Source organism: Thermochaetoides thermophila (genome assembly GCF_000221225.1).
Source record: "Thermochaetoides thermophila DSM 1495 unplaced genomic scaffold scf7180000011822, whole genome shotgun sequence".
Taxonomy (NCBI): Eukaryota; Fungi; Ascomycota; class Sordariomycetes; order Sordariales; family Chaetomiaceae; genus Thermochaetoides; species Thermochaetoides thermophila.
The window spans coordinates 1107584-1127002 of record NW_006383038.1 but is presented as its reverse complement, the minus strand read 5'-3'; the positions used below and the strand labels follow the sequence as shown (position 1 = coordinate 1127002).

The following is a 19419-nucleotide window of genomic DNA, read 5'->3' as shown; positions in this document are numbered from 1 at the left end:
TCATCTATCCAGTGAAAATCCTCACCAGCAGGGGAGCCGAGCAGCGCCTGATCGTGTCAGCAGCACTAGCCTGGACCCAATAGACTCGACCAGTCGGACGTGCAGCCAGCGAGACGCCAGGGGAGGCCTTGCCAATATCGAGCGCGAACGCCCCCACAGCAGTGCATAGGCAGTCCACCAACTTCCCAGTCTTTCCACAGGAGAGCCACTGAGCAGCGACGAGCTAACGCAGCTTCTGGCCCCCCTAGCAACTGGACCCCCCAGCAACCTTGAACAGGCCAAGCTTCCAAGCTTGTGGCTCACCCAAGCTTCAGCCACTCGCCCCCAGCACTGCTCCAACTTTCTGGCCAATCCTGACCATAGAACCACACAAGGAGCTGTGCGACCTACCCGCTACCGACTGTGACTTTACTGCACCTAAGTACTACAAGCACCCGACAAGCACCGCTGCACGCCAAAGCCATCGACGCAACCTAGCAGCGCGCTGCACGCCGAAACAGGTTTTTTTTTTTTTACAATAAATCTTGGGACAATTATCAGCGAGAAAATAAATGTCAGACCCCGCTGCCGCTGCAGCTGCTCCCAGCAGTGAGAGCGGCGATAACAACAACAATAACGCCAATACTGGCACCACCGCCAGTAACGACAACACAGTTGACACAATCGACGACACTTGCAACACCAATCAGACCGCCGTCCCTTTGCTCGACATTGCCATTGCGCCGCCCGTGCTCGAGATCAGCGAGATCGCCGACGCCATCCCCAGCCCCGGACCTGGGTCCGACCACAACCACGACCACGACCGCAACGCCATCCGATCCGAGTCCGGCCACGATGCTGCATCCAATGCTAACGCCGAGCAGTCCTCCCTGACCTCCTCCGACATCTCCGTGTCCGTGTCCGTCGCCCTGTCCGTCCCCAGCGAGAGCGAGCCGGACCAGTCGTGCGACGCCACGGCCACCAATCACGACGACAACATCCAGCACCGGACCCTCGGCGAACACCAAAACCAAACCGCGGCCGCCAGCCCCAGTTGTCCTGGGCTGCCGCCAAAGCCAGCCCCTTATCAGCCGCAGCAACCTCAGAGCGCACAACAACAAAGCTTACAACCATTACTGCAACATTCAAAGCAGCAGCAGCAGCAGCAACAGCAGCAGCAACAACAACAACAACAACAACAACAACAACAACAACAACAACAACAACAACAGCAACAGCAACAGCAACAGCAACAGCAACAGCAACAGCAACAGCAACAGCAAAAGCCAAACGGCTTAACGACTGCTGCAAACATCCATAACGCCACGACCCCCCACAACTTACCTCACCCCCTAGGCAGAAAGGTCGAAAGCCGTCGCCTGGCCTCGCAGCGCGATTAAAAGCCCTCGGCTTCGGCACGCGCAAGCAGTCCCCTCCTCCATCACGCCAAATCGAGCCGGGACGCCTACCCGAAGAGCAGCTACGAAAGCTCGACGAGCATCTCTTCGCGAAGCCGACAGCTCCGGTCATCGAGAAGCGCGGACGCCCCTGGAAGGGCACCAAGGCAGCCATCGCCCGCATCCCGTCCTTCTCGAGCCTCAAGTCCGACAAGTCCCAGGGAGGCAAGTCCGAGTCAGAAGTCGAGCCATCCCAAACACAAACATCGACGGCCGCCCCAAGCCCCGAATTCCTTCCCGAAATCCCAGCCACTGAGCCGCTCGACAACCTAATGGACACCAACAAGTACCGCCTGCCGGACCACACCAACGGCAACGGCGTGAAAGCCCAGCCCGACACGCGCGGTGCCCATATCGCGCGTGACACACGTCCTCCGCCGCTCGAAGATGATGACGACGTGCCGCCGCCCCCCTTGCCCAAGGACACGCCTCCTCAGTCGCGCCGGTCGTCGGTCGTTTCGCCGGGGACGGTCTCCACTACCACCTCCCGCGAGCCCTTCAACGAGAACATCCCGTTTAACCCCCTTGGTCTGAAGCGGCCCGGCTCGGTCTATACGCTCTCCAGGGCGTCGTTTGCCAGCCAGATCGCCCAGCTGACATCCATCCAGCTTCCCGATGCCGAGTCGCTGTCGAGTAGGGTCGCGGCGATCCCGACCGCGCAGATGGCTGCTAAGGCGCTGCTCGGCGCGGCTGAGCAGATCCGCGGGTGGATCTACAAGGCGTCTGAAGTCATTGATGGGCTGGAGGCCGACGATGATGTGGAGTGGGCGGCTGCGGGAGGCAGGGAGGGTGTTGAGGAGGTGGAGAATGCTATACTGAGGTTTGAGGAGCTGATCAAGATTTATGTGGGCGCCATTGAGGAGTTGCAGGCGAGGGAGGATATCACGGCTGTGCCGCCCGAGGATCTCAAGAGGGCGGTTAGCCAGATGGAGGGGATCACGGCGGAGTGGGCACGGATTCATAAGACGCTGAAGGGGGTCAAGACGCAGGTGGAGATTGCCATGGAATGGGAGGAGCTGTGGAATAATGTGATCGGAGATATCCAGCACGAGATGGATGATTTGAGCAGGTTGGTGTTCGAGCTGGAGGAGAAGAGGCACAGGTCCTGCGTGGCGCTCGTGGGCGATGGGCCGGACGTACCGGACTTGGATACGCTCATTGAGGAGCCCAGGACTTCGACCGTGCATCTCCAGCCTACCCCGAACCACCGGTTCAGCATGACGGCGCTGCCTATTAGCCCGACCTCGCCCTCGTTCAATGCCGCGACCCCGCCGCAAGACGACTCGAGTTTGCTGGCGCTGTTCGCGCGCATGCAGCCGTTGCGTGCGTCCCTCGACTTCCTGCCCATGCGCCTTTCGGTCTTCCAAGCCCGCGCCGAGAAGATCTTCCCGACCGCCTGCGAGGAGCTAGAGACGCGCCGGCTCGAGCTCGACGAGAGCTATCGCAAGCTGGAGCGGGATGCGGAGAACCTGAGGAAAGAGCTTGGCGAGGACCGCTGGGTGCTGGTCTTCCGCAGTGCGGGCCGTCAAGCGCAGAAGATGTATGAGTCAGTCGAGAGGAGCGTGCATAAAGTGCGGGAAGGGGTTGAGGCAAGGTTGTACCTGACTAACCCTCTGGCGTGGGGGAAGAGCTTGGAGAGTTACGAGGCGAAGAAGACACATTATGGCCCGGCCATTGAGAGGGTGTTGGGGATCGTAGACAAGGGGTTGAGCGATCGGTTGACGGTGAACGGGGAAATTGTCAGGCTGCATGTGGATATGCAGGCTAGATGGGCGCAGCTGAAGGAGCAGATTGGGGAGTTGGATGCGGCGCTGGAGGAGATCCAGGCCGAGAGGGAGCATCGCAGGACGGAGCAGCAGCTGCGTGATTCGGTGAGCAGTATGCTCTCGGGGGAGCTGTCGTCGGCGTTGGCCAGCGGCAACGAGACACCGCAGACGTCGCCGCCGTCCTCAGTCATCATGCCGGTTACCGCCAGGAAATCGGGTCTTCAGCCCCCCAAGCAGAGGTCTGCTAGCGCTTTGGGCCACACCACGCCCGCGGCAAAGAGACACTCTATGCTGCCTACCCCGTCGAGCAAGCTCTCTTCCCGCAAACCTCCCGCCTTCCCGGCCTCCTCCTCCTCCTCCTCCTCCTCAACCCTGTCCGTCCCCTTCTCCCGCGAAAGCGCCGTCACTCCCACAACCCAGCGCACAACATCCCGCCCGCCATCCAGCCTAGCTACCCGCCCTCGCTGGAACTCGTCCACTAACACCAACGACCTCGATGTCGGACACAACTTCAAACCGCTCACCCTGACCACGCCCAGCCCCTACGCGAAGAAGACCACTCTCCAAGGTGCGGGGAGATCCATCTCTGTCCCCGCTACCCCGTCATCCTCCACCTCCAAACTCCCCCTCCCCCAACACCACCCCCTCGCCCGCAGCCCCCTTATACGTGCCACGTCTGCGTCGCCCATCCCCGAGGAGGCCTTGCTCAACGGATCCGCGGGGAACACACCCTCGTCCTCGAGTCAGAATCTCTCCTTCCGCGAGCGCCTCGCAGGTAGCGCCGCCAAACCCAGACTTGCAAGAGGCGAGCCCCTCTCCGCCTCTTCCTCCGACCTAAGCATCAGCACCACCGCCTCCAGCGCAACCAAGTCCAGCCGACGCGCGTCCGTCCAACCACAGAGCGCTCGTCTCCCCCCGCTAGACTTCAGCAAACCCGACGTCCCCCCACGCAGACCTGCGTCTTCGCTCGCGCACCACTACCCCCCTTCTTCTTCCTCCTCCCACCTTGTAGGCGCCCACTACCCCCCTTCTGCCTCGAGGAGCCGATCCAGCACCCGCGCCACGAGTACCACGGGCCAGTCCAGGCGTGCGAGTGTGTTGTCCTCTTCCACCTCTACTTCAGCCACCGGCACAGGGACTCCCGCCAGGAGTCCGTTTAGGGGCAGCGTGATTGGGTTGAACGAGGGACAGGTTGGGGTCGGAGTGGGCGGGAGGGTGAGTCCGCAGGCTTTAGCAGGGGCTAGGGTTGCGATGTCGAGGGGGGCGAGTAGGCAGGGACAGTATCCTAGTGTACAGCAGGAGAAGCCTAGGTGGAGGTATTGAGGGTCGCGTGGTGTGCGTGTCTGGTTGGTTGTCTGGTTGGTTGGTTGGTTGGTTGGTTAGGGTGTTTGAGGACTTTGACGGATGGTGAGTGATGGGGGGTGGATGGATTGATTGGTTGGTTCGGTTAAGGAAGGGGGGAGTTCCGTTTCTTGAGCCAGACAAGGGGCACTTTACTTTACAGACATTAGTTAGGGTTTTATTTTCGGGTTGGCAGTTGAGGATGGGATTGGATCAGCCAGTGGTAGGAAGTCAGATATGGATGGAAGGGATCCGGCAAACTCCTTTTTTTCTTCACTTTTACCACTTTTTTTTTTTTCACTTCTCACCCCCCTCCTTCTTCCTACTCCTTTTATTATTCTCTTATTTGGTTTCTATGTTATCCGGCTGGATTACTTAGGACTGGTTCGCCTATTCAGGGTCTGTATTTATGCCATCACCTGTTATCTGTCTGTCTGTCTATACCCCCTCAAACAAGCGGTGTTATTAGGTAGTTGGTAGTTTTGGTTTTTTTTTGTCTTAAGCAAAACAAGATGTTCTGTCTACATAGTTTTCTCATCACATACCAAGGTAGTAGTTTGGGATTAACAAAATGGTTCGGTTCGGTTTATAGGTTACTTTGCTCTGTCTGTCTGTCTGTCTGTCTGTCTGTCTGTCTGTCTGATGTGCCTTTGAGTTGAGTCATGCGACGCGGAGAGGCGATACTGAGCGGCTAGTAATGTTTACATTATTAGCTTGCTCAAAGCCTTGGATGCAAGAGATACGGAGCTGATGCTTAGGACGGAGAGGACATACGATTGTTAAAGTATAATTATCACACAGACGCAAGTGAACTCACCCCGTAAGTTTTATGCTTTTCACGCACTACTTTGCCCCCCACCCTCCCCCTTCTCCTCCTCACGACAACGAAAAAAAAAAAAAAGCGCAAACATGGAGCTTTCTGTGCCTCTTTGAGCACTTTTCTGTTCACTAACACCAACACCCTCAACACTCAGGAACTTAAGAAGCGCTGTATCTCAGTTGATTGAATGAAAAGCTGACTGTTATAGCTTCTTTTAGGTTAAAAGCGGTGAGATATTGTAACGGGCGACTTGGTCTAGTGCAGGCAGGGATCGACAATAGGTCAAATGGGTTAGATGATGGCCACTGACGATGTGGGGTGCGCAGCGAAGTCAATTACTACGTGTAATAATCTTTCTTGGTCCTCAGTGTCCTTGTGTTAGGGAGAGGAGGAACCAAGGGAAGTCTATCATGACCGGGCAGCTTCCTTTATAAAATCCTCATCATGCCTCGGCCATATGGTTCATTCTCTTCGGTCATCCGGCTCTAGACATCTTCCGGGATCAACCACGTATTTGCGCCGCTCACAATCATCCTGTCTCTGGTGTCCCTTGTGTTGGCAGTCGGGGACATCCCTTTCCTTGGACTGCCGTGTCCATGTGACAGATATTGAAACTATGAGAGCGTACGCAAGCAAAATAATCAAACACACTAAATCCGGCTCAATATATCCAAAAAAAGGAATCTCAATACCCATCAGCCCTTCTCATCCTTAAACCCCCGTCATCTCCACATCCTCCTCCTGCTTGGTCTCACCCTCCTCTAAATCCCTTATGTCTGGCCAATGCCTCCACCCGCACTTCTTACACACCGACGACACATGCTCCTCTAGCTGCTTCTCCTCCTCCTCAGAAGGAACCTTGCCATCATCGTGCAGCACATGTCTCCACGACGGGCCCAACAAACTGTACAAGTATGATTGCGTAACGAAGTCCGATACGTATTTCCGACCAGGCGTCTCCTGATGCTGGGGCTGGTCATCGTCACCAGAGATGTACGAGTCAGACGAATAGTCATCGAAAACGCTTGCGAACGGGTATCGTTTGGCCATGTACCGGGACTCGAGCCTTTTCATAACCAGATTGGCTTGGTAAAGGTTGACGAGGACACGCTTCCTGTTCTCCTCGCTGTTGTGCCTATGATAATAGTTGCACAACGCCCACAGCCGGAGCACAGGTTCATTCCCGTCTTTCTGGGTTCGACTCTACGAGTCGTTGGCCCAGCACGCCTGCTCTTCCTTTTCTTCGTGGGGCTTGACAAACTTCCCCGGATCCAGGTAGAACAGCGCCGAAAGCGTGTTGTTCTGCTCGCCGTACAGATCGTACTTATCCCCCCTCTCACACCTGGTATTGGAAGCAAGCCTCGTTTCCACCACCTGATGGTTCGTCCACGCGTTGTGTAACATCTCCAGCGGCGTCAGCCCGACAGCATTCTCGATGTAGAGCAGGCCGGGATCCAGCTCGAGCAGGAGTCGGACCAGCGCCGGCTCCGAGTGCTCGCGAAGCAGGGTGTGCAGAGGAGTTTCGCCGGCGCCGTCGAGCATCCGCAGTGATTGCTTCACGACGTCGTGGTTGATGCCGTGCAGCAGGGCGTGCACGATGGGGAGGACGTCGTGGTGTAGGGTCCTGCCGTGTGTGTGGCGGTGGCGGTTGAGGTAGCAGTGCAGCGGGGTCTGTCCGCCCCGGCCGAGGTAGTCGCGTTCTTTGAGCATCGGGGCGAGGACATCCTTAGGGATGAGGTCCAGGAGGGCGCGCAGTTGATCGGGGAAGATTATGTTGTCCAGGGCCAAATGCAGAAGGTTGCTGTCTTCGCAGTCGCGTGCTCGGGGGTCGGCGCCAGCGGAAAGGAGGAGTTTGACCGCATCCTCCCAGTGGAGGTACACGGCGAGGAGGAGCGGTGTCATGCCATTCGCCGCGCGGACCTCGAGCAGATGGGGGTGGGATTTGAGCAGGAGGAGATGAGTTTTGTGGAACGGTTGTTGCTGGAGTTTAAGATGGCAGCGTGGAGGAGGAGCTCGTCTGCATAGGCGGTTAGTCTCGAGGTACTCTCGAAAAAGGGAGGGTGGGGGAAGAGAGACGTACTCTGGCTGCTCAACCATCTCATTATGTGGCCCTCGACGCCGCCGGCTGCCTGCGCGAGATGCTTGATGCGCGGATCCTTTTGCGCCTGCGGGGAAGTGGCGAACTCGAGATACAGACGCTGCGGTGTAGGACCGAGGAACCACTCGACCGAGTCGATGCAGCCTCCCCGAGCAGCGAGCAAGAGAGGAGGGGCAGGCATCTTGGTGCTTTGGTGGCAATGTTGAATGGCCTGGGTGCCGGCTGGTCTGTTAAGGGTCAGTAGTGTCTCCAGAGGATAATGGGAAGGAGGGTGAGGACGCACTTCTTTTTCCCCCTGACCGTCAGCCCCTGGTAGTACTTCGGCTGGACCTTTATCTCGACGCCCGTCTTGGAGACCATCTCGGCCAGCGGCAGGCCGGCACCGGTGCGGCGGATCAATTCGGACAGCAGCTCGATGTGACTCCCGCGGAGCAGCTCTTCAAAAGTTGCCGCAGGCAAGACGTACCCAAATTGCCGCTCAATCTCGTCATGGTCCTGGTCATCCTCGTTGTCACGTTGTGCGACCAGCTCCTCGTGCACATCCAGCAGGAATCGGAGACCGCGGAGGTCGTTCTTCGTGATCACGCCTGTAGGTGGTCAGTTAGTCAGTCAATCAGTCAGTTCCCAGTCAGCCACGCTGAGATGAACCAAGACGTACGCTGAATCAACTTCTGCATCTTCTCTTCCAAGTATTCCAGAGGCGAGACATCCGTCGTAGCTTGCATCGAGACCTCGCCCACATTGGCAATGGTTCCATGGGTACCATCGTCCACCTCCTCGCCGATAATCCTCAGGCCGGCATCAGAGCTAGAGTCATCAGAGCCGCACTCCGAGTAGTAGTCCCCGCTAGCAGCCAGGCGGTACTGCTTCTTGACCTTCTTCTTGGGCACGTACTGCGCCTTGACGATGGCCAGGATCTCGCGCGCCACGTCGTAGTGGCCCTGCCGGAAGGCCAGCGTGAACAGGTTGTTGTCGAACACGTCGCTGGCCGTGACGACGAGGGCCGGCTCCTTCTTGTCGTCGTCCCAGCCGCCCGTGAGCGTCAGCTTGCGCAGCGTGTCAATGTCTCCTTGGAAGGCGGCGTTGAATCTACAGTCAGTCAGTCAGTCAGTCAGTACTTGTGTTCAGGATCGCGAACTAGTTCAAGACCAAAATGCTCACAGCTCGAGATAAGCCTTCCGCCTCTCCTGCGTGATGTCGCCACACCCGCGGAAATCAAAAGACACGTCGAACGGCCACGCCACCGTCTTCCACGTCTTGACCTCGTCCTCGTCCTTATCCTTTTCCGGCATCTGGCTGAAACCCTCGGGATCCAGCAGGCTCAAGGCCGTCTCGGCGTCGTAACCCGGACGGCGGACATCGGGATGCAGCTCGTAGAACGACTTCGCGCCCTTAGCGAGCAGCGCATGCCGGATCTTCTTCTTCAGCTTCTCAAACTCTTCCATCAGTGCCTCCTTCTTCTGTGCCACTCCCAGCAACAGCGTTTTCCGCTTCTCCTCCCATGCCCTTTTCTTTTCCTCATACTGCTCCCTCTCCTTCTTAGCCTGGCGGGTCGCAATGTAGTACTCGTAGCTGTCTTTAGGGAACTGGTTGCAGTAGGCGTCGATGTCGGCGGGCAGCTTTGGCCCTTCCTCGTTGACGGTCCTTCCTCCTGGCGCTTGTCAAGTACGTAGAGCTGCTTGCGCACCTCCCACATGTTGCGAACGACGATGTCCAGCGCGCTGGTGCCGTGGATCTCCGTCTCCCACGACGACCGGTAGTGCAGACGCTCCCAAGTGTTGGTCGTTAACGCGTTCGGGTCGGCGCCGCGCTCCAGCAAGTCGATGGCGAGATCGGGGATGGCCGAGTTCAGTGCCAGGATGAGAGGTTGCTGAAAGGACCTCTGGAATCGCTTCTCGTTCTCCGCAAATGACTTGCCGCTAAGCTCCTTCTCGCCCTTAAGCTGCTTCATCGCCTTGAGCCTAAACGCGTGTTAGTCTCGGCTTCTCAGGAAGCCCAGCTCGACCATCTAGTAGTAAAGAACATACCAAGCCTCATAAGGAACCTGCGCCTGCGCACCATGCTCAAGCAGCATCTTTGCCGTCTCCCTGCACCCGAGCATAATCGCCATACACAGCGGCGTGCGCAACCGGGAGTGATCAACCTTTGCCATATGGTTGATCGCCATCTTTGCGCCCGCCGGATCCGCCTTCAACAGGGCGTCCAGCGCAGCCCGAGCGTCCTCATCCACAAATCGGTGCAGTGCCGTCATCCCGCTTAGGTCCGCCTGCGCGGATGTGGCGCCCAGACTGAGCAGCGTGCGCGTCATTTCGGCGGCCTTGTCAGACGGCAGGGCCAGCGCGAGGACAAGAGTCAGCAGCACGCTGGAGGGCTTCTTGGACCCCGAAATGAAGCGCTTGACGGGGATCAGCACGTCTGCACCGTATTCCTGGACCAGAAGTTTGACAACGTCGAAGTGGCCTTCGACGATGGCCAGGTGCAGGGCAGAGCAGGGGATGTCCCACGCTGTGACATTGATGTCATAGAAGTCGGGCTCATCTCCGGTGGCCTCGTCGAGAGCGGTGATGTCGCCGTCGGAAGGCTTCTCGTCTTTTATTTTCTTCCTGTTGCGCAGCTTGACGAAAGAGCCGGTCGTCGTGCTGTGCGCCATGTCATCCTCGTCGGCGTCGTTAGAGGACAGAACGGACATATCCTCGTCTTCTCCATCTGAGCCATCAGACTCATCTTCATCCTCCTCCTCTTTCTCATCATCCTCCCTCTCTCCGTCCCCGTTCCTTGCCTTCTCCGCCTTCTCCTGATTCTCCTCCCACTCGGCTTCATTCTTTGCGCTCTGATCCAACAAGATCTTGACAATCTCTACGTCGCCCATCTGCGCGGCCAAATGCAGCGCTGTCCTGCCATCCGCCAGTCGGGCAACTAGCCTGGCCCCCGCTTCCACAAGCATCTTAACTACCTCCGGCGTAGAGCACATCACGGCGAGATGGAGCGGTGTCCGGCCCGTGAAGTCCCTCTGGTTCACATCGGCGCCCTCCTGGGCGAGCCACTCACGTACCGCATCAACATTCCTGTCGACAATGCCCTGGCACAAGCGTTGGGTGTTCCCGACGTAGGCCATCTCCGTCCAGTCGTCGTCGGTCAGCGGGTGGAAGGAGCCGATGGTCTGGCGGCCTGGATCGTCTTTGAGGAAGGTAATGCGGCCCGAGATGTACGTCTTGGACTCTTCCTCGGCGATTCGCTTTTCTTCTTCGGTTTTGGGGACTGGGCAGCTGCCACAGCAGTCGTTGATGATGTCGTCGAAATCGCCAAACTGGGATAATGGTTAGTGAGACACAAGGAGTGATGAAGGGAGGTGTTTTGGGGGGGGGGGGGGGAAGGGGGAAGGGGGTAAGCAATCGTACAAAGTGAGGGTGACGATGGAGATAGACCTTGCGGTCGTCGGGTTGATTCCACTCGGCATTGAGGACTGCGTGATTGTCAGCATACATACGTTTGAGCAATTCAACGAGAAAAAAAAAATTAGGAGGCACTTACGCAAATCCCGATTAAACAACAACCGCTCAATCTTCTTCACCGTAATCCTCGGCCCGTACGGGATGGTGAAGGTATGGTAATTACTCAGCTCCTCGCCTTCTTCCATCCACCAATCGGCCACCTCGTCCTCATGTTGGTCCTTGATATTACCAGATAACCCCCCGCTGTAGTTGTACCTCCACGGATCGACTCTCGGCCGACCCCTCTCTTCACGCCTCCGAACGCGATACTCATCTCTGGCCTGCGATGTTGGCAGTTTTTCGAGAACTAGCAGCTTCGCCAATCCTAGCGTGCGCTGGAAGCTACGCTCGAAGATGGAGGGATCAATGCGCGAGCGGTCAAGGTGCTGCCAGTAGATTTCGAAGCCGCGGTGGGCGTACTTGGAGAGGCGGTTTTCGTACGAGGGGCTGCGACGGGAGAGGTCGATGTGGTTGATCTGGGTGATGTAGGATTGCAGCGCGCGGGGGGTAACCCAGACTTGCGAGCCGTCGTAGGCGGCCGCGGAACAGTCCACGTCGAAGCCGGTGAGGATTTCCGACACTGATTTATAGAGGCGCAGGACGATCTGGATGTGCCGGACAGGATATTGGCTGCCTGCAACGGACAGGTTAGTAACAGTTCGTCTTTGTAATCTGTCAGAAGGGACGTACAAATAGTGATAGCATGCTTCGTCCTGACAACTGTCGTATCCTGCAGTAGAGCATCACTCACCCTTCTCTCGATATCCCTAATCTTTTCGATGGCCTGCTCCTCCGTCAATCCATAGAGAAACAAGTCAACGTCCGAGGCCGGGCAGAATTTCTAATGATAAAACTCTCTCAGCCGCTTCTTCGAGCCTTTATACTCGTCTGGTACGGGTAGTAAACAGCTCACGACCGACGACCCCGCCGCAACAACATTGCTCCTGCTCAGTGTCAGCGCCTATCCCTTTTCCTCTGACTAGTCACAAAGTAAAGCATACCAGTCCATGTCAGCAAGACTTTGCTCCGAAAAGATATCAAAATTCTTCTGGAACTCCTTCAGACTCCCGACAACCGCGGGACTGCCATCCTTCTTCCGCAGTTTGGCTGGCAGAGGCATGATGTACTTCTCCTTCTCCTCCTTCGTTTCCTGGCTCAGATTGCGAGCCCGGATCCGGATGCGGGGAGTGTCATCTGTGAAGATGGGGAGCACATTGACGTAGGGGTCCTGCAGCTTGGGGTTGGAGGGGTCCTGGGCAAAGAGAGCGCGAAGATGGGCTTCGTGCTGCCGGAAAGGGACCATAAGTTCTGTGACGGGGGTTTCGCGGTGGGAGTCGAGGTGCTTGACCAGCTCGGTCAGGGGCACCGGGAGGGTTGGGGCAGGGGGGATGGAAGATTCGGCAGTCATGGTGATAATTTGATGATGGTGAGATAGTGAAAGGGGTGGGGATTGGTATTGATCAGTCAGGGACGATCAAGGACTGGGAAGTATGTATGAAATATGTAAGAATGAATAATTTCGACCAGTAATGGAAGCAGCTGGATGCAGTGGTCAAAAAGCGGGTTTAATCTGAAGGAGACTTAACCTCTCTTTCACCGCACCTCGAGAATCATTTGTTCGTCTTGATATATAAGTCACCCTCAAGGATTCTTTCAGCCGTATATAGGATCTTTCTTGCCCCTGCAACCTTGTTAACTTCTTCTAGGCTTATTCCAATCCCTATCCCCCCCCCTGCAGACGCACTGGCCCCAATGATGCCTGCATCCCGTGATCCGACGTCCAGGCAGCCTAGCGCTAGTGTTCTCGACAGCTTTAGACGTTGAGGAAGGCATTGTGCAGGAACCCCACTGGTGCCTGATGCCAAGTCGAGAGCCAAGATTCAGCTGAGGGAAGGAGGGGCACAAAGCGCTTACGGCGGCCTCTAAGAGGTCAGAACTTCGGATGGTAGACCTTGCAGAGGTCGAAACTCTTTTTGAGAGACAAAATGAGGGTTTCTGCACCGCGAGTGCCAAAAAAATGGTTTAGACAGTTAGGTTATGGCCACACATAGAAAAGAAGAACGAAAGCCAGGTTGTATCTAAGATGCGGCCTGTTTGAATTTTGTCAAGGGATATCGTCTTAATCAATTAGTGAGCTGGGCCGAATGGACTACTTTCGTAGTCGGAGGAGTTGGCGGATAACGAAGGGGAAAAGCTGGTAGGCTTCATGAGAGACACAAAGAAAAGACGATGCAGCGCAACCCTCCCCAATCCAGCAGTATCAAGAGTCCAGCTTCACCAACCCCCCGACCCTTTCCAACAAGGTTGAGCAGGCGAAACTCCTCTGTCACCTGGTATCCCAAAAACTGAATCAGAGATTATCGTGTTGCAGCCAAAACTAAAACGCCCAACAAGAAGCTGACCCAAACCGCAATGCAGTATTCACGGACCCTTGAAATCAGTAAAAAGGGATGCTTGAGAAAGCCGATCTCTTCCGTATATATGAATATCATGCCGTTGCCGCCAGCGGAACACCCGAACGCCATAGCCGTAAACCGTGATGATGAAGCCTGTGCTTATACAATCCCATCAGACTCCCCTATAGTGCGATGGCGCCTCTCCGGTTCTCGCGCAGATGGAGCAGGCCCTGGATGCCGCAGAAGACGAGGAAGCCCTGGAATCACGGGATGTTAATTTTATGCTGTTTGTGTTGTTACTGGGAAGGAACAAAAGGGAGCCTACAGTGTAGATAATCACAGCGGTGAAAACAGTCGCCGCAACCTCGGGCCCATTCTCCGGATCGTCGTCGCCGCCTACCAGCTCGGGGTGGTTGTTCTTAAAGAGGAGACCCAGCACGGAGAGGATGACGATCGCGAAGAGGGAGATAACGAAGCTAAATCAATGGCGTCAGACGAGCGTCGCTATCTCATCCAATGGTCAGGATGGATGCTTACCAAGACCACGCTTGCACCGCGCTGACGATCGGCTTCATTTTGCTGAATGTTTAAGCTTCCTTGAGACAGATTCCAAGCATCAAAAGGTCAAAGACTCCAATTTTCCAGATGGCCAACTCGCGACACGCTTGGGACGTTCTTGTCGGGATGCTCCAACACCGAGGGGAGACGAAAGGGACGCTGGTGGGCCGAGCTCTCCGGAGTGGTTGGAGACCCGGATGAGGTCAGCTGCGGACCCGCTGCACGCACTGTTGCGCGGGCCGTCTGTTGCCTGAGATCTAAGGCGAGCACAAAAACAGATGCGGATACCCAACCGCCGGAAGCGATTGGCTGCCTTGGCTACCAAAAAAAAACCAAGACCCGCCGTATGCCAAGCCTGCAGGACCCACCACCCCAACTGGACCCCGCGATCAACGCAGCAGCAAGCTAGGCCACCGTTGCTGTTGCTGCTACTGGTACTGCTGCCACATGCGCCGCCACAGTTCAGGCTGTTCCCTCCCCCAGACAGCATCTGGTCGGTATCTTAACATGCGGCGCTGGTAACTCTCGTCCTCCTCCTCCTCCTCCTCCTCCTCCTCCCCCCCCTCCCCAAAAACACTCTCCCTCTCAAAAACCCCGTACACATCTACTCCCAACGACAGCGACAAGCATCAGAGCGCCATGTTCAACGCGCTCAACCGCTTCATCTCCCGCCTCGACGGCGAGCCCCCGGCTTCAGCTCGCGCCCGCGACAGTAGCTGCGGCTTCCAGGTCCTGCGCAACACCAACGCACAGCTCCCCATCGAACCATGGTTTGACTTCATCGTCGGCATCAATGGGCGCACCATTGACAATTCCAACCCTCACCTCTTCGCACAGGAGGTGCGCAACTGTGCCGGGGGCATGGTCATTCTCACTTTGTGGAGCGCAAAGGTCTGTCTACACACTCTACCACATCTCTCTTCGAAGCTCGGATAGCTAACCCCTTTCCAGGGCCAACGCACCCGCACCCTTCACCTCCCCGTCCCCGCCTCCTCTCCATCGCTCGGTCTAACCCTCCAATGGACGCCCCTCGCTGTAACCTCCAACATCTGGCACGTTCTTGACGTCCCAGCTCGTTCCCCTGCCGACGCGGCCGGCCTCCTCCCCTACAGCGATTACATCCTCGGAACCCCTGACGGTACCCTCCATGGGGAGAGCGCCCTATCCGAGCTGGTCGACGACCACATTGGGCGCCCGCTGAGGCTCTGGGTGTACAACCATGAGTACAATGTCACCCGCGAGGTGACAATCACTCCCAGCAGGGACTGGGGTGGTGAGGGCGCCTTGGGCTGTGTCCTGGGGTATGGGGCGCTGCATCGGCTGCCGGCGCCGCTGAGTGAGCCGGTGAATGCGCCGGGGGAGACGATGTTTGATGGGGAGGCTGCTGCGGCGGCGGTACAGGCTGCGCCAATTGAGCCGAGCGAGTTGTTGGTGCCGGCGCAGATGGTACCGATTCAGGCGCCTCCTCCTCCCGCTGCAAATACGACGACGACAGTCCCTGCCGGGGGCGTGGCAGCAAGCAGACGCAAAAAGGAACGCCCGCATCACCATGTGGGCATTGACCTCATGGATGATTACTTCAGGGAACAGGAGCAGAAGAGCAGGGAACTGGATAATGCCCCGAGTGGGAGGGGCACACCACTGCCCCCTCCGCCCAAGGGGGTTGGCCCGCCGCCTAGGGGAGGGCCGCCGAGAGCTGGGACGCCGGGCACGCCTGGTGGTCTAGCATCCCCGCCGCCGCCGGTGGCATCGCCTACCCCTGCTGAGGGATAGAGACATAGGGGTGAGAAGGAAGATCGGTTTAAAACGTTTGGTTGGAAGTGTTTGAAGAGATTCCCGATAAAACTCCTGATACCATCCGTATATACAGTCCCGTGATTGATAAAGATGATTGATAAAAATGAGAACGCGAAACAAAAAAAAAAAAGAAAAACCCTTGTTGACCTCGATTACCGATGCCGCTCTAGTTGATAAAGTTGACGCAGAAAAAGTGCAAGATCAGACTGCACACGATGTAATCGGCGAATGCTCTGCCAAACTGCCCGTCAGTCCACTGATTCTGGGTTTTGGTCAAGCCCAGGTTAACGGGGACTCACCTCTCAGGAGACACAGAAGGGAAATCCCCCTTGTTCGCCTCGGTCGTCTGGATCCTCAACGACGCTGCCCTTGGTGTCAGCCCCCATTTATTCCTCTCTTCCATACAGTCGTCGAAGACGTACCAGTAAGAACAAACTGTCCCACAGTCGCACCAAATCCAGACAGGAAGGCGTTAAATGGCTGTCTCTACGTTTAGTCCCAATCCCATCCTGATACCCTTATTTTCCATCATCCTCCCCATCTGTCCTGTCATGTTTCGGGAAAAGGGGAAAACGTACATAATTCCCCGCCAAAATGCAATACGCAAACTGCAGCCCTCCAACCGCAACCAAGAACGCCATAAACGCATCCAAAAGCTTGGTCCGCTGCGGCGTTGTGCGGAGGTAGTGGTCGACCACATTGGAGACGATCTTTTGGAAGCTAGGAGGCGCGCTCGAGTGTTTGGATTTGGCTGGGGCGGGGGTAGACTGGGGAGCTGGTTGGGGAGCAGTTGTAACGGCGGGAGTTGTTGAAGAGGTGTTTATTGAGGTTGTGGTTGTCGAAGAGGGAGCGGCTGCTGGAGGAGCGGGCGAGACAGAGCGTCCCCGGGCGGAGGAGCGTTTGGGTGCCATTGTCGGGTGATTATTTGTGAATTTTGTAATCCCAGTGATATATAGCTCCTCGAGCTGCTTCTAGAAATCTTTGGACGGTTCAAAAATTTTGTTGTGAAAAAAACGGGGTTGTTGTCGTCGACGATGCTTTGCGTTGGTCCCCTTCGTTGGAGAAACAATGTTGAAGCGGCCACGAAGCTTCAACCGCGCAAGCGCAAGGCTGCAGCTGATCCCTGTCGGCTGCAGGTTTGTGGGTCTGCCAAGCGTGGGGAAAGTTACGGCTTTGGTGCTGTCCCACGATAACGTACCTTTACGAGACCGTTACGATGGCGCAAGTAATGCCCCACTCTGAGATGCTTGGCTTAGCGAGGGTTGGGGTTCGGGTTTGAGTAGAGATCGGCGCAACGTCTTTCATCGGAGCTATGAACTCCATCTCAATTCTTCTTCGTCAAAAAATCGGGATTGTGGCTCAGCGCTGGCTTCTGTTGAGAGCAGAGCATCATGGCGTCTATGTTGGATGTAAGTCCTGATTAGTTTCAGTGTAATTGTTGACCTATCTGGCTTCGTCGTTACATGTTAACTTTGATATCATCTTCCTCTGCGACTCTCGTCCCTCATCCATCTCTTTTTGACTCTGATAGTCCATGATGATACCGTCGAGTTATTTTTGTTTTTCTTTTTTAAACAAATTTCTGAGGGCTATGTGTGAAGTTCCTTGCTAACATCCCATCGAGGCCTTCCAATTACACCCCGAAGACCGTCTTCACCTGCGGACACACCGCGCGCGGTCTGTCGTCCTGACGAGTCAGGAGTAAGTCTCTTCCTTTCTACACCTGATCTCATATTCTACAACTGTTCTATTTTTGCCCTCTCAGCTCCCAACAACTCTTGCCTAATGTATACAAACCCCTCCCCAAGCCCCGCCCCAGCTCCTGACCATCCCTATCTCCAACCACTCCCTCCTTTTCCGTCTTGTTCCACACTTCTATCGGCCCGTCTCATTCATCCCTGCCGCCATAGCGCCGCCTAGGCACAGCCAGCCAGGCGTTCGCATCGCATCTCATCTCACACGTGCCGTTCCCCGCATTTATCTCACGGGAACAGCCGTCTGTGACGGTAGTGCGGTCTCGGCGCGGAGCGCGGCTGGTCAGCCACGAAGGGACAACACTGTTTCTCACATTGCGTCTATCACATCTCATTCTTTCTTCCCCGACCAGTCTCTCATTTCCCTATCCCTACCTTTGATGATCCCATCCCTTTTAAGATGGAACCCTAAACCAATCTACTAGACTCGTCGAGATCCGCGCGGCCCAACGCACCTTCGAAGGCGCGTATATGCGCACGGCACTCAGCCAATTCTCTTTCGCGCTTGTCGTACTCCGCATCTTCACGTCTGAATTCTACCCCATCGGGGCGCTGTTTGCATGCTATGGCGCTGCGGTGCTGCTCGTAGCTATCTACAGAAGGTACGAAGGCAACAGGCAATTTTTTGACTCGGAGGAAGAGGTTGAGCAGACGGTGCCTTTGGAGGCCATTGATGAGGAGGAGGAGGGGGGGGAGCCACACAGTGGTGGGGGGACTGGGGTTGGGGGAGGTACAGGAAGGGGAGGTAGTTTGAGGGGTCAAGGGCCGAGTAGAGGGAGGGGAGGGAGTACAGCCGGGAGTAGTATGCACAGTTTGAGTCGGAGGAATACGGTTGTGGTGGTGAAGAAGAAATTTAGGACGAGTGGGAATAGTGTGGCATTGTTGGTAGTGCTGAGCTTGGTGTGTTACGTGGCGTTGATGGTGTTGTTGTTTGAGCTGAAGGAGTGAGAACAGGAGACATTAGGTATAGGAAAGAGCATTGAACCGCATATGAGTGCTTTGTGCTATAACTGCATCTATTTCGGTGTTCCATATTGGTCTAGTCCCCGGAGTGCCAGTGATAGACCCTTCCCGGTGGGATTCATCCCACCTATATATATATGTATGACAGCATAGAAACCTGCAAAATCCCGTATTGATATAACAGTCTAGCATGTAGTCCCCATGTATCCATGGAACTTCCATCCACTTCCAACCAATCTCCTCGTGTCTGGTTAGAACCCTAAGCGCCATGATTCCGGAACCTCTCTTAGCCGGCATGAACTGCTGCAGGTGAGGTCACCGAACCAAACATTTCCAGTATCTGTTTTTGCTGACAAAACATCTGTAACATAGCCTAGTATACCTCAAATAGCATGTTTGTTTCGCGGGTATACTCGATCTAGAACAGCACCATCTCTACAAGATAATGTAATAGCAGCACCGAGAGAAAGCCCCTATTCCCGAGCTAAGCCGAGACAGCCTTGTCCCAAATATCGAACGGTTCGGTAGGCTGGAGAGTATGCCCGCCCCGTTTCGACTTCCTTTCGTAGAAGGCCGGCAGGAGAAAAACATGCGCTATCCCTGAACACATTTTCATGATATCCCCCTAATAATCATGATAATTTGCCGCTGAGGGAGCACAGATCTTCTAGCTGGCAAATTATGGAGTGGCTAACTGGTCATGAGCCCCTATCATGATATTCCTCCAGTCGTAAACCCCAAACTCAGTCCTCTTATAGGCCCCCCCCCCTTTCACCAAGCTAAACATGACACGACCATAGGTGTACTACCTGACTGTAACCAGCAGCATGGATCAGGGCTGTAAGGCAACCATTCAGGAATGTTAACCAAACTTGGCATCACTCAGGGCGAGCGCGCGGGTGCAGCATACAACAGAATGGGCTGGGAAAGCAGCAGAGTCAAAGATGCGGGGAAAGCTCAGTCCCCCAATCTGGGGTGCAGATAGGGATGTCAGGCAGG

At 55.9% G+C, this 19419-nt stretch overlaps 4 protein-coding genes and 1 pseudogene across 5 annotated transcripts; 2 read left to right on the top strand and 3 right to left on the bottom strand.

The window, feature by feature from the left end:
• Positions 1–551: 551 nt before the first annotated feature.
• Positions 552–4525, top strand: CTHT_0067470 (uncharacterized protein; the record flags this gene model as incomplete). The annotated part of the gene is made up of 2 exons (XM_006696976.1): positions 552–1343; positions 1409–4525. 2 exons carry the CDS (start codon positions 552–554, stop codon positions 4523–4525), a joined length of 3909 nt encoding a protein of 1302 aa, XP_006697039.1.
• A 1549-nt stretch (positions 4526–6074) lies between these two features.
• On the bottom strand, positions 6075–12360 carry CTHT_0067460 (annotated as a pseudogene; the record flags this gene model as incomplete). The annotated part of the gene is made up of 13 exons: positions 6075–6498; positions 6571–7380; positions 7458–7688; positions 7745–8048; positions 8120–8550; positions 8623–9080; positions 9149–9422; positions 9489–10768; positions 10860–10924; positions 10993–11586; positions 11643–11793; positions 11866–11896; positions 11954–12360. Coding segments are annotated over 13 exons (5460 nt in total).
• Positions 12361–13530: 1170 nt separating this feature from the next.
• On the bottom strand, positions 13531–13923 carry CTHT_0067450 (uncharacterized protein; the record flags this gene model as incomplete). Its single annotated transcript, XM_006696975.1, has 3 exons — positions 13531–13605; positions 13674–13824; positions 13886–13923. The coding sequence occupies 3 exons, from the start codon at positions 13921–13923 to the stop codon at positions 13531–13533; spliced, it is 264 nt and encodes an 87-aa protein (XP_006697038.1).
• Positions 13924–14545: 622 nt separating this feature from the next.
• Positions 14546–15679, top strand: CTHT_0067440 (uncharacterized protein; the record flags this gene model as incomplete). The annotated part of the gene is made up of 2 exons (XM_006696974.1): positions 14546–14797; positions 14858–15679. 2 exons carry the CDS (start codon positions 14546–14548, stop codon positions 15677–15679), a joined length of 1074 nt encoding a protein of 357 aa, XP_006697037.1.
• A 190-nt stretch (positions 15680–15869) lies between these two features.
• CTHT_0067430 (epsilon subunit-like protein) lies at positions 15870–16614 on the bottom strand (the record flags this gene model as incomplete). Its single annotated transcript, XM_006696973.1, has 2 exons — positions 15870–15965; positions 16282–16614. 2 exons carry the CDS (start codon positions 16612–16614, stop codon positions 15870–15872), a joined length of 429 nt encoding a protein of 142 aa, XP_006697036.1.
• Between the last annotated feature and the right edge of the window lie 2805 nt (positions 16615–19419).